This window comes from Synchiropus splendidus, chromosome 15 (assembly GCF_027744825.2).
Source record: "Synchiropus splendidus isolate RoL2022-P1 chromosome 15, RoL_Sspl_1.0, whole genome shotgun sequence".
Lineage (NCBI taxonomy): Eukaryota > Metazoa > Chordata > Actinopteri > Syngnathiformes > Callionymidae > Synchiropus > Synchiropus splendidus.
The window spans coordinates 8,152,690-8,171,154 of NC_071348.1; the positions used below are offsets into that span (position 1 = coordinate 8,152,690).

General features: G+C 42.0%; 1 protein-coding gene across 5 annotated transcripts; it reads left to right on the top strand.

Annotated features, from left to right (window-relative positions):
- Positions 1 to 4,172: 4,172 nt before the first annotated feature.
- Positions 4,173 to 16,772, top strand: map3k7 (mitogen-activated protein kinase kinase kinase 7). 5 transcript variants are annotated; one of them, XM_053843525.1, is made up of 18 exons: positions 4,173 to 4,387; positions 4,764 to 4,879; positions 4,992 to 5,102; positions 6,031 to 6,102; positions 6,201 to 6,246; positions 7,114 to 7,252; positions 7,516 to 7,644; positions 8,232 to 8,356; positions 8,460 to 8,590; positions 8,984 to 9,065; positions 9,905 to 10,035; positions 10,116 to 10,236; positions 11,630 to 11,710; positions 13,274 to 13,341; positions 14,241 to 14,340; positions 14,448 to 14,509; positions 14,574 to 14,689; positions 15,272 to 16,772. In XM_053843525.1, exons 2-18 carry the CDS (start codon positions 4,787 to 4,789, stop codon positions 15,450 to 15,452), a joined length of 1,788 nt encoding a protein of 595 aa, XP_053699500.1. In that variant the 5' UTR covers positions 4,173 to 4,387; positions 4,764 to 4,786; the 3' UTR covers positions 15,453 to 16,772. The 5 variants fall into 5 exon arrangements, with proteins under 5 accessions (XP_053699500.1, XP_053699501.1, XP_053699505.1 ...); XM_053843526.1 differs by having other exon boundaries at positions 6,031 to 6,096; XM_053843530.1 differs by having other exon boundaries at positions 4,848 to 4,879; positions 6,031 to 6,096.
- The last annotated feature ends 1,693 nt before the right edge of the window (positions 16,773 to 18,465 follow it).

Genomic DNA, 18,465 nt, shown 5'->3' on the forward strand with positions numbered 1-18,465 from the left:
CCCACTCAGTCGCTGTCATAGTATCTCTACCTTGCCATTCACCAATGATCACCCCTCATCCCCCACTCACCCATCCCTGCCTGAAACTAGTGATGAGATGATGAGGCTTCATGAAACAGTACATTCTCAGAGCCCACTAGATGGTGCTATCTGCGCTAAAATCTTTGGATTTGAACAACCATTTCAGTGAAACCTTCCACCATTATTAAAACAATAGCGCCTCTTACTGTCCTCAGAAAATGATGACAGTGTTTCATGAAGCCTCATAAACATATCACTACCTGGAACTGGTTTGTCGCTCCGCCTCGCTCTCACAGTGAGAGGGTTTTCAGTTGCGGCGTGATTTATTGCAACCTCCACATTTTGATAAAGTTTATAGGATTTCAGCAAATGGCTTTGCAGAGGCCCCACTGTGTTTTTTTCCCGATGTGATGCTCCCCTTCTAGCATGTTCTGATTCTGCGATCACTTGTGAGAAATATTCATTTCCCCTCCAACTCTCTGCTGTAATTAACCAACTCACTGGGGACAGAGATCTTCATGAAGAAAACCTGGAGGACTGGTGGCTCTTAAAAGCCATAAATACAAGACAAATGTTCGTCAGCTGTGAGACAGAGCCGCGATCAATCGTCGAGTTTCACGGAGGAAACAGATGATTTCCCGCGCTGGAGAGGGCTGAGGCTGACATGGGAATATAAATGAATCCATTCTAATTGTGAGGAATTTCAGGAGCAAATAGGGGTGATATATGTTGGCTTAATATAATTGGCAGTGTGACTGATCACACTGTGACTTGACTGGGACACCAGAGTTGGAAGTGCAAGAGCCCCATCCAGTGGTCAAGACCTGCCGCAGCTCATAAATCTGTGGTCCTGTCAATTTTATTAAGTGCATCACGTTTGTTTTTCTTATAACATCAATGATATAAATGATATAACCAGCTCCTTTGGTGTGTGCCGCTTTATTTCCCAACAAAATCTAACATCTTGAACAACTTCAGTCGACCTTGGGAGCTCAGACAAAACTTTATTTTATTAAAAAGTAAAGTTTACTTTTTAAAGTGTCTTTTATTGGAACAGTTGACAAAACGTCTTTCCTCACTCCTATATCCAGCCATCTGTCTTCCCCAGCCAAAGTCTGTTCTCTGCCCCACAGAGCATAAACACTGAGATTCACCGCTCTTCCATCAGATATTTGGTTTTGCCAATAATTCTGACAGGCTGCACTGGACCAAAGAAAGCACTTTTATCTTCTCTTAAGGACACCTTGTTCCTCGTGGACATTTTTTTCCCTTTAAATTGTTCCAAAATCGGTCTCTGAAGCTTTTTTATTTGAAGAGAATGACAATGCTATGGCGATGATGATTCCTTTCTTTCAGTGAAGTTGAACAAGGGAATAATATTGTGTGTTTTATGCATTACTTGTTGTCTCTTAATCATCTGAATCTGCTCTCTTTCAAGTCTGAATTGCACTTGTGAGCCTCATGCTGTTTTCAGTAGCTGACAATAGTCTATTATAGCAATGTTTCACATGTTCATTGCTGGTCAGTTCTTTTATGAAACAAAAGTGTCCTGTATTTTCTGCTTGTAAATTCTGGCTGACAGCTTGGAAACATTCTCATCATCCAGCACCAATGTCATCAATCACTGCATCAAACTATCACTTTCATCTTTGTCTTTCAGCCAAGTCAGTGACCTCCACCTTGACCTAGCTAGTGCATCTTTAATTTAATCCCTATTTCCCTCTACAGCACTATCTTCTTTCACTGGTGTCATATTCTCAAAGCCGAGTATTTTATAAATTGTATGTGAGCACAAGCAATTCATAAACCGAACAGACTTACAGCAGAACTAAAGTGAAGTGCTTATGAGGCTTCATGAAACAGTGTCCACATTTTCAGAGCTCAGTAGGGGGCGCTCTTGGTTTTAGAATGATGTGGGGCCTCACTGAAATAGATGTTAAAATCCACAGATTTTAGGGCAAATAGTGGCTTCTAGTAGGCTCTGCTGTTTCATGAAGCCTCATCAGACCATCCCTACTTATACAGCCTTTTAATCAGACGTGGGCAAACAGGGGGCGCTAGGCACATGTGGCCCTATCCCTGTATTAATGTGGCCATCATGAGGTCAAAACTACAACACAATATTTTTAAATAATTCATTACTATTTGAATTTGAAGTATAACTTGGTTATTTTCAGGTCTTTCGATAGATAGATAGATAGATAAATAAATACTATATTAATCTGCGAAGACAAATTCCCAATTTATTTTCATGTTGTGTGTCAATTTTCCGGTGTATTACAAGTTATTAATAATTATACTGAAATAATCTTCATTTGGAATTCTCTTTTTTAAAGTATTTATTGTTCCTCAATGTGAACAAATAAAATATTTAGAAAAAAAAACACCTCATAATAAATTGCCTTAATATGATGTTTAAATGTTTTACCCATAGTTGCTCACCACTGCAAAAACAAAACATTTGTCATTTACTTTAAATTCATAAGAAATTAGATAATACAAAACCACATTATATTTTTACTATTTTGTCCTTATTTTGTAATATTCTTTTTTTCAACTTTTTTTTTCTGTCCTCAGTGAATAATATGGAAGCTTAGGAAATGAAATTGCTAGTTTTGATGGTGCCAGGTCATTGAACTACACCTCAGTGTTTCTTGTCTGATTCTCAATAGAGTTTAGTTTATGTGGAAATACATGAGGATTCACGGAGGTCTGAGTGGCGGTCGGTCATCCATAGTTACTCCGTTGTCTCCATCTGAAGCCCACCACTACTCGAGCGCTGGATGATTTATAGAAGCAGCACAGATTTCAAAGGGAAAGCAGTCGCTTCCCTTTCAGTCGCGGAAAAACCAGCAGCTGAAAGACTTTTAATCACCTTAGAAATGAGCAATTAGAATCATTATTTCAGGGTGTCGAGATGGCGTCTGCTATTAACAGCCCTCTGTTCCATATCACAACAAATTAGTCCATGCTCATTAGTATGACTGCTGCTCGTGCGGCGCTTTGGAGAGATTCCATGGGGAACTTGCTTTATTACTTCATTTGAATGGAGCATGTAATTACCATTAGTCAGGAGCGGTGTTTGCTTTGACTCTCATATGAAGCCTGGAGGGGTCAGCAACCACAGCGTCGCTATCTATCTATCTATCTATCTATCTATCTATCCGTCTATCCATCCATCTATCTATCTATCTATCTATCTATCTATCTATCTATCTATCTATCTATCTATCCGTCTATCCATCTATCCATCTATCCATCTATCTGCCTGTCTGTCTCTCTCTCTATCTATCTATCTACCTATCTATCTGTCTGCCTGCCTGTCTGTCTGTCTGTCTATCCATCTATCTATCTATCTATCTATCTATCTATCTATCTATCTGTCTGTCTGTCTGTCTGTCTGTCTATCCATCTATCTATCTATCTATCTATCTATCTATCTATCTGTCTATCTGTCCGTCCGTCCATCCATCTATCCCTCCCTCCATCTATCTATCTATCTATCTATCTATCTATCTATCTATCCATCTATCTGTCTGTCTGTCTATCTGTCTATCTATCTATCTATCTATCCAATCATCCATCCATCCATCCATTTTCTTTTTAACAGATTAATGTTAATGGTTCCCACTTTTCTTTGCTGCAATTTTAAGTAAATAATGCCAAAGTGATTGAATTCTCCATTGATAAGACCAGCGATGGAGCTGCACATCTGTCCAGGTGAGGTCATTAAACAATGAAAAACTTTGAGACCCAGTGATAAAACATTTTTAAATGGTTATTTTCATCTTTAATTATATTCTGTTTTTGTCTGTAATATTCATAATCAACATCAAATTATTCACTTCCACCCAGAACTTCCTGAAGTCACAATAACTATGGATGAAAATGGAAAAAGCAAGTAACATTTTTCAAACACTGAGGGAGGCTCAATTCTAAGTCATCTTTCTGATATTTATGTAGTCAACTATACATGCTTTCTACTGACTTATTTAACAATTTTGAAAGTTAAACATTTCCTAAATGCTTTGACAAAACAAAGAAGTAATTGACGGAACCGAAGTAATTTAATTTGAGCGTTTACTTATTTGTATTTTTGAGAGAATGACTCATTTTCTGTGAGTACATTTCTTTATCGACCGTTTCGGGGGGGACGGATTAGCGGTGAGCACACACTTCCTGATGGAGGAGTAAAAATAAACTCCTAGCTAAGCTGCTAGACGAGTGAAAAAAAAAAGTTATGCCGGACTATCGGATCAACATCTTTCAGGAAATGGCTGAAGTTGGTCGTCAATGAACTTGTTCCAGGTCCTCGGAGCCGGTGACGAGTCAACTGCGGAGGGTTGAGTTGAGCTAACAGGATAAGGTAGCTACCTGGCTGGCTGACGGTTAACAGGCCCGAGTCTCTGCTGTTCCCGTTCATACGGGATTCTGACGTTTGTAAACATATCGGCCGAGACGTAGACACCTCTTCCACGGTTTTAGAGGGATTTACGTGTTTATTTCACCTTTTACTGGCACTTTTCTAACTGCTCATAGTGAGCCTGCTATGCTACACGGCTAACGAGTTACTTGACCATAATAGTTGGCACTGTCTGTTGTTTATCTGTAGTTTATAGGTATTATTTCCATATTTATACGCCATATCGGTGATTTTTTATTTTTTTCATTGTTATGATGACTTGTCTTACCCTGCATTGAGGGATACGCATAACACTTTTTTGTGTGTTTTTCAACCAAAGCTGGTGGCTGAGCACAAATCGTAATGTCCTTGTCCTTACCACCCACTGAAATGATTGAAACACCTCCTGGTTATCCTTTTGAAGAGATCAACTATGAAGACATTGAGGTTGAGGAGGTAGGTACTTGCAAAAATATAGCATATAAAGTTGTACTACTCCACGGGGCTCATGCTTAAAAATGCTTCTACATTTGATCAATGTTTAAAACTCTGATAATGACTGTTTCAGGTGGTGGGAAGAGGAGCTTTTGGAGTTGTTTGCAAAGCCAAGTGGAGAGGCAAAGATGTTGCAATAAAGACAATCGAGAGTGAATCAGAGAGGAAAGCCTTCATCGTTGAGGTATTGTGTAACTCTGTTACTTTCTTATTTGTTCAGCCATATGTCCTGTATTAAGTATTTCTTGGGCCTACAAGTTGCAGTTCAAGTCAGAAGTGATGAATGCAAATGACTTTGCGGGAGGATCTTTGTGTCATGCAATGGATTTTGTCAAATGAGAAGGGTCGGCTCCGATCCGACCCTTCTCACCCTGGACATGGACTGTTTGTTCCTCTTCCCTCTGGCTGGAGGCTACGGTCCATCCAGACCAGAACCTCCCGTCACAGGAACAGCTTCTTCCCCTCGGCCAGACTGTTGAATTCGTGATTGGCCCCTGTTATTTTATTTTATTTTATATTTTCTGTCAGCACTTTATTCCAAAACACTTTCCTAGTTAGTTGGGCTCCCCCACTGACCATGACAATAAATTAAATTCTGCTTCCGAGATAAATCTATGTGACTTATAGATGTTTTTTTTCTTCTTAGTGGTGCATTTTTAAACTGGTCCGACGTATACTGGATAGTGATTTAGAATCCGAACATCCAGGTACAGCCCAGTAGGATTATATGTCGTGAAGACCTTTACTGTGTTTTAGTCATCTTATCCTGTCTTGTCTCTCTATTTTGAGGCACTGCTACTTCATTCTACCATTGGTTTTGGTGCTATTTATGTATGTTATGTTACTAATTTACAAGTTAATGATTTCAGTTACAGCTGTAGAATACGTTTGCCTGAACAGTTTGTTTACATAGCGATTTGTGTGAGTCATGGTGTGCTGTAAAGACATGGTGCTTGGTTAAGGCATACATATATGTTGTGGTAAACAGATTTAAGGAGCTCCCTAAATTGGGCTTATTCTAGATTACCAATTACCACTCATTTCCTATTACAATAAATATTATATGTTTTGTATCGTAACCTCATGAGCAAATCAATCTTTTGTGTCCACAGTTGCGGCAGCTTTCTCGTGTGAACCACCCCAACATTGTCAAGTTGTATGGCTCCTGCAACAGCCCAGTAAGTGTAAGCTGTTGTTTATGACGTAGATATCTAGTTTTTTGACTTATCCCGCCTTATGAGTATCTTTACATCTAACATGCTGGTTGCGTTCTCCCATTCAGGTCTGCCTTGTCATGGAATATGCTGAAGGCGGATCTCTCTATAATGGTAAGACCTCACACAGTTAACTGTTTGGGCCCCGGAGTGAAATTTGGTATCACAATTTTGAGAGGCTGTGACTTGAAAACAGCAGGCACAGAACTTTTACAGGCGTTTATCTAATTCATTAGTGGCAGTCGACCTCTCCTCCTTTTTGTTTTGGGTCTATGACGTTCTTGTCTCCGCGACCGCGGTCGGTTTTCAAACTTATATAACTACAACACTCTGACATACACACCCTTAAATGTTGCTCAGATTGAAGTTACAGGTGTCCACCATCTGCCTGTGTAAGGTAGTAACTACATAAGGCACCATATTTTCAGATCAGCTTTTCCAAATGCAGCAAAGTTGCCAGCTATTTGCGTTGACTTCTGCAACCAGAACTGTGTGGCAGAACTGTCAGGTGAAATAGTTCTGTAAATGTTTCCATTGAGTTGCACTTTGTGTTTGCATTCTGTAATATAATTTATTCTATCATTTCTCCCTCATAAATCCTAAATGGTTTGATAATTTTAATTTTTAGTCAACATAATTTAGTTTTATTAAAACTTAATTTTAATGTAACATATCTTCAAACATTTTTTAAGGAACTCAATACAATTTCCCATATCATCATGAATAATAATGGTCACTATATTATTTAAAGTAACAATTCTGTGCCACAAATGTGCACACCTTATCAGATATCAAAAATATGCTGAAACTCATTTACACTTACTTTACATGTCTTTATTATGGTGGAAGTTGTCTGACATTTAACGCTTTGACTCTGTAAATGTGAGAAAACTGTGTCAACTGATGGGGCTCTGTAAGTGTAAGAACATTTGTGGTTCTCGGTTTAATGGTCGCGCACATTGTGCTTTCTCCTGTCCACAGTACTGCATGGTGCTGAACCCCTTCCCTGTTACACCGCCTCCCATGCTGTGAGCTGGTGTCTACAGTGCTCCCAGGGTGTGGCCTACCTCCATGGCATGAAACCAAAGGCTCTCATTCACAGGGATCTGAAGCCACCCAAGTATGCCCAGCCTCTCCTCACACTGCTGTCTGAACACTACAGCATAAAACAAATTTAAACATTTTTCTTTCTCTTTTTATGTGCAATAATAATCGCTGTTCTAAGCTTGATCATGTATAGTTTACATCATTGCATACACTGGCATTGCATGGAACAAACTGACTTTTGACTGACTGACTTTTTTGCCTTATTTTTGGAAGAATAATTTGAAGCTGCTAAGATTTATTCTATGAATCTTACATGTTTTTACTCACCTCTTACAGCTTGTTACTGGTGGCAGGCGGTACTGTGCTCAAGATATGTGACTTTGGTACTGCGTGTGACATTCAGACTCACATGACCAACAACAAAGGAAGTGCAGCATGGATGGCTCCAGAGGTATTTGAAGGCAAGTCTGTCAGGCCACTGTATTGTCACATAATATCACACATCAAATCTCTTTCAGTGTTTCATAGTAGCTTACAAAGTGAACTCATCGGTTGGCTCATTTGATAAATGTAATTTTGCTATGAACTGGCTCTCTATTCTCAAAGCAATGGAATGAATGTGGACGTGGGGAAATGTATGCAGGCTCTACATGAAGTAATGTCTTTTTTTTTTTTTTTTTGGTGAAGTATATTGTTTGAAGTTCCATGGATTGTGCTGTTAAGTAACTTACCCATGTCCTTTCTGTGAACTCTCTTTCAACTAATCAGCGGGAGAAATCCACAGCAGAGCCATTTTAAATCTGCAACTCCACTTTGCAATAACGGAGCCAGTAATTAAGCAACACAGGAGCTGTTTGTTAGCAAAATTGCTCCCAAATACTCAACTGGCTTTCCCTTGATAGCGTATATGAGAGAAGGGCCGTGCTGCTTTCTCAGGCATTTCCTCACTTCCACCTCTAATGTTCCTCCGATCGTTCTGATGTCAAACTGTTATCTCTCTCCAATTGTGGGCCTAAGTGTTGTTGCTCTTGTTTCCCTGGACCCGCAGGCAGCAATTACAGTGAGAAGTGCGATGTCTTCAGCTGGGGGATCATTCTTTGGGAGGTCATCACCCGTCGGAAACCTTTTGATGAGATTGGTGGACCGGCGTTCCGCATCATGTGGGCCGTGCACAATGGTGGGTCTGGAACCGTGTTGATCCGTCCACCTGCAGCTTGTGTTAGCTTAGATTGTGTGTTCCCTGTTTGAGTGCACACGAGTAAAGACGTTTCCCTGTGCAGGGACACGACCACCGTTGATAACAAATCTGCCCAAGCCTATCGAGAGCCTGATGACTCGTTGCTGGTCTAAAGACCCTTCGCAAAGACCCTCCATGGAGGAGATTGTGAAGATCATGACTCATCTGATGAGGGTAAGGCAGTTATTACACTGTTTGAGGGATGCTTTTGAGTGGTAGACCTGTCTGGATGCCCACCTTACTAGCAAGATGACTGACTGATAGAGAACACTTTAAATTTATGTCACCAGTATACCAACTTAAAATCGTATTAGATGGACTCCTGTAACCCAGGTATAAGTTGAAATCAATTAGTTATCATTTAGTTTTGAGAGACTTTGACGAATAAAACTGACATAAAACTTTTCCCTTGAAAAATCCAGAGCAAATATAATATATATTGGCCTGCAGGACGACTGCAGTGCTGTTTTCTTACTTACAAAATTCGTTTTCATTAAAAAAAATGTTTACAGATGTCACTGCATTATTTTGCATCAGCGTTGCATAATTGATTATATTTGATTGTAGTACTTCCCTGGCTCTGAAGAACCTCTGCAATATCCATACCAGTATTCAGATGATGGCCAGAGCAACTCTGCAACCAGCACAGGTAAGAGTTGCCATTATTTTTTCCTATATGATCTGTTCATGTTTGTTTTCAACATTGAAAAGGCAATATAGGATAATTGACTTGAGTGAAAATGACTGCATAACACATGTAACTCGAGTGAAAGATATTTGTTGGGTTGCAATATTGATCATTATGCAGACAGCCAATCCAAACTCAATTAAATATGCAACCACTAATGTTGCAGTAAGTTTGAAATGACTGCGTGTTCACCCTCTGTATTAGTGAGCAACAAAGTGGTGCGTGTGGTGCTGCACAAGATCATGGCAGATCACAAGAGGAAGAAAACATCTGTAATCATTGGTGCCTGAGAGTTATCAAAATGAAACGCTTCCAAAATCTCAAGGAGGTCTCAGACGTTTGGCAGGAATTAAATGTGTGCATTCCAGCAACCTTGACCCTTGTGGTGACTTTGGCAGCAGACTACTATTGTTCTGGGTTTTTTTTTGGAATGAAATGAGACCATTCTTCTGTGCATTGCTCATCATCCTGCTTAGAACTAATCCTCAACAGCCACCTCAAGGTTGCTTGTACAGCTGCCTCTGTGCTGGAAAGTTATTCAAAGTGATTTCAGGAGTCACAGATTAAGAGTGAGAGGAATGAATCATTTGAGCATTATGACATTGAAGAGTAATAACAGAAGATAACAGCTATAACGAAATTTCATTTGAAAACCGATGTAAACTATTTGTGGATTCTAAAAATGAGGCTAAGATAGTGAGACATTGGAAACAGACACAGTGTCAAAATTCAAATTGCAAGACTTGACAGAGGAAGATGTGAATGCCCTGATACTAAGTCATACATCATTTTCCGCGAAGGTTCCTGTCTGGACTACACCGGTACCAATACCAGCAACAAAAGTGACGCTAACATGGAGCACAGTGATTCCCAAGGAAGCAACGACACCATTAAGATCACGCCTCAGTTTGCACATCAGTTCAAGCAAAAGGTAAACCCAGTGATGTTTTCGATATGCTCTGTATCGTCCACCACGAGGCACTGCATCTTTGGAATTTGATCTCTGGGCAGGGAGACCCAATGAGGACGCCGCCTCTCTCCAGTGGAGGCAGCTTCGAGAGCCTTCCTACCCGGACTCCGTGTCCAGTGTCAACTGAGAGTAAAAGAATGAGCTCTGATTTCTCAGATGCAGGTAATGTTAGATTATATACAAGAAGAGAAGCAGGGAGGCAGCCTCTGAGTCGTGATGTGAAGCTATTCTGGGGTTGCTTTATAAACAACTGCAATGGGTCAGATTTGATTTCAGAACAACAGGTCTCTGTGACGTTCATCTCTTCATTACAACAGGCTCACTAGGGGACTGATTTTACTGAAGTGCTTTCAATTGCTCAGTGTTTTTGTTATTTATTCAATTTTTATTTATTTAATTTTATTTTTTATTCTTGATTTTTTATTTTTTTTATCTCCAGCATTTGTGGGTCACACGGAGTCTGGAGAATCAATCCAGCACTTGACCTGTCATTGTGCTCATTTGATGGCTTAAATTATTGCTTATTGGGTTTCTTGTACTTTGAATATGACGTTATCGGTGTTTTCTTACAAGGACTCATACATTGAGTGACAAGACAACAAAATCTCAACTCAAGTGACTGTAGCAGATAAACAACATAAGAGGCCAGTGTGACTACAAATGGTACGCACCATTGTTTTTGTCAGAGTTTAATGGACTTCCTCTATATTTTTCACCAACTGTGAAAGGATTGTGCTCATCCATAATGGAAACAGGAAATGGTAGCGATTGCTTTGCTTTTCCAGATCATGGTCTGCCGCCCCTCTAATACTGCACAGTTAATTCCTCCTAATTTTCCCAGTTGTTTTTTTAATCTACTTCTGCAAATGCTAATTCGCTTTATTTATTAGACGGGAAGCACCGGCGCACGCACTTCATTAATTGTTCCAAACAATGCGGCAGAGTTTGTTTGTGTGTTCCTTCTAATGATATCGAAAGCAATTACGCCGTTTCCTTTACATCGATGTGGCTGTTTAGATTAGTGTTTATGCTCATTTCTTGAGCAGCAGTTTCCTTCTTGTTGTATATAATTGAGGTTTGAAGTCTGGTGACGTGACATGGAGCTAACTTAACAGCGGAATCAATTAGAAGTGTGGTACGCTGTTGTCTTTGTAGTTGTTTTATTCAGCTGTTAACAGCAACAGATTCCCTATAGTTAGACTTGGAGCATGAATGGACTTCTGTGGGTCTGATGCCCATTGACTCAGATGTTTTTGCGTGCCGATGCTACAGGGACTTCCAGCATTATGGATCTGCACTTCACACTCTCTACAGTGCTGTTAATGTGTTTCGCCAAGGGCTTCATGGGCAGACGCCTGCTGCTGTATTTGCTGATAACAAGGCGCAGTAACAGCTGAGTCAGCATCTGCAACAAACAGGGTGCATGCTGCCCTTGCACGCAGTTAACTATATGCTCTGCATGTGTGATGTTTACATGTCAGGTGTGGGGAGGCTGTCGTAGCCTGCATGCTTGATGTGTCCGTCGCTGGATGTGTGTGTGTGTATGTTTTCGCAGCACGCCCGCAATATAAACGAGGCCACCGTAAAACGGCGTCTTTCGGCACCATTCTGGACGTTCCAAAGATCGTCGTCACAGGTATCACTCAACCCCAGGGCGTACTGGTGACAAGAGAGAGCTGGCTCGGTCGAGGCTGTGGGCAGCTCTGCTCTGCTCTGCTCTGGTGGGTGTGGCTCCAGGTGTGGCTGGTCCTCTAAAACCCAACTCACATCGACGTCAAGACAAGTCCATCCGGAGTCACACCCTTCAGAGCCTCATGCCCTGCTGTGATTTGGTCCGATCGAATCAGAGTCTGAAATCACTTTGGCTCTCAATTCATCCTCATTTCATCCGACTAAACTTTCTGATCAGTTGACAATTGACATCGGAAGAAAACTGTAATGAAGTGAGAGAGATCCATTCAGGTGTCAGATGAGCTCAGACTCTGTGCCCTGTTTCCCCTGGCTTGGCTGCATCACATTTGAGCTCACCAACTAATCCGTCCTCATCCTTGCATGGAGGATATGAAGACAGAATCGCCGCTCGCACACACCACAAACACTTGATCTCCATTAACTTTCTAAAACTCTCTTTTAAAGACATCAATGATAAAGCCAAAACAAAGGGGGACACTTCTGGAGCTGTGCGAGACATGCAGACTTCAACGCCTAGAATGGCCTGTCAAAGACAAATCCCCACACTCGCGGTCCCCTAGAGGCTTTCCCCTGTTTTGTCATAGTCGATGTTGAAGTGTTTCCATCAGAGACAAATATGGTTTTAGATATAACATTGTATTTTTGCTTTGTGACCACTGGAGGGTGCTGTTGTTTAAATATGAAATGTGGCGCTTTGATGCATGGTCAGTCAGCAGAAGTTACAGCATAGTTTAAGAGTTGCTCAGTGTATAAACATAAACACAATACAGTCATGTGGGCTTTTTTAAACTTAAAAGAGCATACCAAAGATGGGACTATAAGTCCTCAGGTATGGTTCAACGCTGGCCTTGTCTTAGGAAAGTGAGGCATCCAGGCGTACAAATGTTTCAGTGACTAGGCTCCACTTAGTTTCACATCCCATGAATCCTGCCGAAGAGAAGGGTGTCTGGCCTGGTTGATGACATCCGGCCATTTCGGCGAGTGCATAGCTTATTTTTGAATTCCTACTTTCTCATGGAATGCAGGAATTTGAACCACTCTGTTGTGATATATCTTGGCAAGAAGTTGTCTGTTGGAAGTATGTGCAGTTGATGAGTATTTTGAATATGAAACAACCAGGAAGTAGCTTGGTTCCTGACAACGGTGTATTTGGAAGTGACTATAAAGGAGTCTGTGTATTTTTCTAAGAAGAACCTGAATCATAAATATTGTGTGATTTCACGGTAGCAAATCTCCAGCTCATCTATATTTTGAGATCTGCTTTACCAAAATTTTGCTGAGCTGGTCATCGTCATACTGTGCTCTGTTTCGTTACGGTGAAAGGTAAGCGGTTTGTTTTGGTCTGTGGCCATTGTGTGATTTGGGTCAGGTTTGATTATGTGTGTCATATTTGGGGTGTCTTCGTGAAGATGTGGGAATTCTACGAGTCTGTGGAAATCTTCATCAGCTTAGTCACTGTTACCTGGGTCGATCCCTGGATCTTATTGTTCCCCCTCATCTTGTCCAGCCACCTGTGAGCCTCAGCGACGTCGGTCAGTCCAGGACCTGCCGGGCATCTGCTCAGAGACCAGCCAGGTAAGAGAGCGTCCAAGCACTGTCAGGTCAACTGAGATGGCTCTGGTGTTTAGATCAGAAGGGAGCAATGGTCGAGTCGTTTTTGCAACGACTGTCCTACAATATGAACTTTGATAGCTGGACACCAGAGTATGTACTGTGCAGCTGCCAGTCTTTTACTCATTTCGAACCATCTCTATGTTTTGCACTTTAACGTCCAATTCTGTAGTCGGTTTGAATGATCACACCGAGGTTGCCTGCAGGGTTCACAGCCCCATGCTGATTTGTGTTTTCCACTCTACTGTGTTATGCTCACTGATCCTACTTTTATGGAGTCAGAGTCCCAGTTGGGGAACGGGGTGTGTGTTTGATATGTCAACCATTGGAAGGCTAAGGAACCACTCCACCCCAACACTCAGAACTTCAAACATGCCTCTACTCCAGGCTCGGCTTCTGCTCCTCCAAATACACCGACTCTCAGAAGTCAGCGGTTCATCCAGAGTTCAGCATGAAGATTTCATGGAGATTCTTTCTGTTTATACGAAATATGTGAGAACTGTGGCTTTAATGTGTCTGAGAAAACACACTGGCTTCTGAACCGTGGCTTGGCTTTTATATGAGCGGGAGCGAGGAAGGGATGTATAAAAAACAAGAAATGGATCCGTAAATGAGTGATGAATGAACACAGTAGCATCCTCTAGTGCTTCCTATTAATTGACTGATATGATTTTGAATGATAATAATTTAATGAGCAAAAAATGCTGCACTTAGTGTGCAATTTTAAAAAGAGTTGTAAAAAAAGCTTGTATTAATATTGGAACATGGTGACTAATGTATAAAGTAATATCTTAAAGGTTGAGGAAGACCCTGAAGTCACTTGTGTTTGAACTCCTCTGTGCTCTTTGACTTGTGTCCCACAGGGCAGCAGGAATAGCAGCCGCTCATCCAGTCCCAGTGTGAGGATGATGCCAGCAGATAAAAGTAGCAGCAGAAGCTACTTCTCCCCAGACGATCCCACAGGTGCAGTAACAACGCCATTCTCTTGGATTCACTGTAGTGTCACTCTTATTTGCTGTGTTAGAAGACCTTGAGTCATCGAAAGTGATGGAGGTTTTTCTCTCTCACAGACACCAATGGTTCGGACAACTCGATTCCCATGGCCTATCTGACCCTGGACCACCAGCTGCAGGTAGGACCGCTTCATGTTCTTCATCAGAATGCACAAACGACTCATGAAACTGGTCTGCCTGCAGCCTCTTGCTCCTTGTCCCAACTCCAAAGAGTCCATGGCAGTTTTCGAGCAGCACTGCAAGATGGCGCAGGAATACCTGAAGGTCCAGACGGAAATCGCCCTGCTGATCCAGAGAAAGTGAGTTCAGTCATTTATTCGGTGACTCTGGCTCTTTTAGACTCACATTCCGACCTACATCTGACTTGACTCATAGATGGGGGGGTAGGTAGTTTTGAAGAAGAAATGAAGACTGAAATAAATTCAAACCAAATTTCTGTATTCCATTGAACTACTGTGTTGGGAGTTTATGACACTTCAGTTGCACATCATCTGCAGTTGTGTGGCCTGAATTATATGCAGAAGTTTATCGATTCAAAAGTCCTTCAAAAGCTACGAGTTATGGTGTGTCCATGTTTTTAAAGTAGAGAGAGCTGCAGCTCCAGAGCGAGTGATCAAGCGTCTGTGATCTTCTCCGTCTCTCAGAGGAGACTTGGCTATGGACATCATAAACAGAGTTCTGCCTGCCAGTCCGGAAAGTTGAAGATGTGTCAGGGTCAGGCTGAAGGAAAACAGAGGTTGAATCAGACTCGAGCGCTAAGACAGACGCAGACCAGTTGCAGCAGGAAGTAGATGGAGGTTTGTCAGGTCTCCTCCGTTGGACCTGATCAGGCGGAGTCCAGAGCCCTGATGGTTCTTGTCCCCCCCCTCAATTGTGCACAGAAAGGAGCTCATCGCCGAACTGGACCAGGACGAGAAGGACCAGCAGAACACATCCCGTTTGGTGCAAGAGCACAAGAAGCTGCTGGAGGAGAACAAGAGTCTTTCCACGTACTACCAGAAATGCAAAAAACAGCTGGAGCTGATCCGAGTGCAGCAACAGAAGAGGCAGGGCACGTCCTGATGACCCGCACAAACTCCCTCGCCGTGCATCCAGTCGCTCTCGCACACAGCACACAACACACACACACACATAGAATCCTGGCGTTGTACAGAGACCTGCACTCTACTGTGTCCACCTGCATGTTACATAGTGAAGTCCATTCCTCTGTCCACACCTAGCAAGTCCCGTGAGCGCAGACCAATCAGACTTCAGCTGCCGCTCCACCAGAGTGTGAGGGTTGTCAGGACCTGCCCGCACACGTGTTGCACCGTCATTCAGAATGTGAAACTCTTAACCAAGGATGCTCGGAAGCGCACATGGAGGATCTCCGTTATGCAAAACTCACGCCCTTAAATAGCCTGTGGAGTCCTGACGTCTGCTGACTCCGTGGAGGACTAAAGGATGCTGGGATTCCACATGCAAACTTTTTTTTTTTCCCTTTTCACTTCATTGTTTTGTGTGTGTTTGTGTCCTTTCTATCGACTGGCGGATGATAGTGCTAGTGGGATGTGTCCGGGTGGAGCGCATGTCCACGGAAGTCTCCCATTTTCGTTCACATGTTGCCTTAGAAGTTGTTTGCATTTTAAGTGCTTGACTTATTTTACCTGTCTTTTAGTGGGAATTGAAAGTATCTATATTTTTAATGTCATGAATGTTGAATGCAATGAGGGACGGACGCGTCTCAGCAAGCTGTAACTCCTAAAAAAAGGTTCATTTATAATTTAGTCAACATTTCCTCACAGACATTTGGTTTCTTTCAGCGAGCTGGCGCTAAAACTAGCGCGTTGCGTTACGGTCATGAATGTCGGTCATGAATTGGAACCAGCGAGTGAGGTCTGAATAAAGTGATGAGCTGGTGCACGGGAACGTTTTTAAGTCTTTCTACTTCTGACTGACTCCTGGACCTGCAAGAGGACTGACCTTTGACCCATGAGTCCAGTCAGTTTGAATCTGGCAGATTAGCCACTGCTTATGACGCTTGCTGATCTTGTGTGAAGCGAGGTTCGGAAGTGTCGTCAGTCCACTGCCGATTGCGAATATTATTGGACAGACGGCGCTACCTTGTGGGCTATAGAAGTGAGGACGCTTCTTAAAGGTTGGCTTTCATTTGCACCAGTGCTCATCGCGCCCCCAAGAACACCCCATGAAACTGTCCCAAGACCTATCTCGGAATGTGAATCCTGTTGAGACTGAAAACTCGCCAGCTTTATCGTTTATATCAACCATCGATGGTTTGTTTGTGGCCATTTAAATATTTTACAAGTGCAAAGACCATAAAACGTATGGATGAATTTCAAATAAATGAAGCAAATTCACATTTAAACAGAAATCCTTTTTTTATCGTAGAATTCTAAATATATATATATATATATATATATATATATATATATATATATATATATATATATATATATATATATATATATATATATATATATATATATATTTTTTTTTTTTTTTTTTTTTTTTTTTTTCTTCTCCTTGGGTCTGGTTCGCTGTTGCAGTGAGTCGTGTTGTCCACCAGGAGACGCTGCAAGCTTGGTTCAGAGAGGCTGTTGACAAAGAATTTCCAAATCTTGGCTCCTTGATCCAGGAATGTGCTTTTCTTGCGTCACGTGACCCTGCACAGCTTGGCTTGTGTGTGCTGATTGTCATGGATCCTTTCACACACACTGTGACGGTGGACTGACAGAGACCTCTAGCTTCTCCTCTGCTGTGTGTTTGACAGCTAAATGAGGAACAATGAGTCATTTCATTGTGCAATGATGTCATCTTCCTTCCCCCCCAAGGTAGTCTGTGTATGTGTGTAGATCTTTTTCTCTGCCCTCACTGAACTTGAAGGAGTGAGGAAGACTATGGACGGCTGCCAGCTTTGTCCTTTTGTTCTCGGAGGGATGTGTGGTGATTGGTGCTCTGTCTTCTGTGTGTGTGTCCCTTACGTAAACCTTGAGCACATAAATCTGTCCATATCTGCACAGATTTCAAGACAAACACTTGGTCGGAGGTCACCCTTACTTCACTACTGTCGAGACTGGAAGTGAAAACCCGAAAAGAGGAACTCTTCTAGGACGCTTCTGTTGAGAGACTGAGAGATTGAAAGTCTCTTCAGCTGTCCAGAACACTCTGCTGTGTGAACGCATCTGCTCCGACGATCCACTTGCACGAATCGTCTGTGATCTTATTATGTGTGAAAGCGACTCAAACCTGGAAACATCACTAACCAAACAGGTTTTATTTAAGGATGTCGCTCATCTGCAGTGGTCAGTAGCTGGTCAAAGCCACCCCGCAGCAGACACAAGCACCAAATATCTAATATAGTATCAATTGACTTCAATTCCATTACAAAATGAACCCGAGTTTGATTTAAAAATAAGAATTTTGAATTGATTTTTAAAGCGCTAATTCTGTGGGACCTTCCAGACATGGCGATTCTGGGCGTGTCTTTGGCAAATATGACAAACAAGTCAAACATTTTTACATTGCGTTGAGCTCAAACAGGTCAGTTTTTCCCCAGTAGATCAGGGTTTGTCACTGTTGGGATGACACAGAACCAACCACACTGTATGTGTGAAACACTGTTCAGGTTCTGAGGTAGAATTTAAAATTAGCTTCTTTGTTGTAAGCTTTCTCGTCCTCCCTTTGTTCCGGAATGTGAGCGCTGTGTGTCAGAAAAGTTGATGTTGCACTTGAAACCCCCGTGTGCTTTGGATTTTATCTATGCCATGGTCGCCATGGAAACTGGATGACATAAATAGGCTAGCTCTGGCAGTGAGAGATGTGGTAGTTTTTAATAATGAACAGAATTTGGGTCAGAATATCTCGCCTGTCGCTCTATAAACCGCACCATGTGCCAGTTTGGGACTCAATTAATCTGTGTGAACCCCAGTTGGTCATCCGTGCGCCGGAGGCCGAAGCCTCCAAGACCGGCGCTTTGGATCGCGGCAGAGACAAGGCGCCGGAGCGCACGCAGACTCTTCTTCATGCATTATGTAATGGCATGTGTTTTTAGAGTGATGGTGGGAATCATGAATCA

Bases quoted from the DNA above. Each gene is read 5' to 3' on its own strand.
- map3k7 (XM_053843525.1), top strand. From the start codon at position 4,787: ATGTCCTTGTCCTTACCACCCACTGAAATGATTGAAACACCTCCTGGT. The intron at 6,103-6,200 runs GTAAGCTGTTGT...TCTCCCATTCAG, and splicing joins CCTGCAACAGCCCAGTAAGT to GTCTGCCTTGTCATGGAATA. The intron at 13,342-14,240 runs GTAAGAGAGCGT...TGTGTCCCACAG, and splicing joins TCTGCTCAGAGACCAGCCAG to GGCAGCAGGAATAGCAGCCG.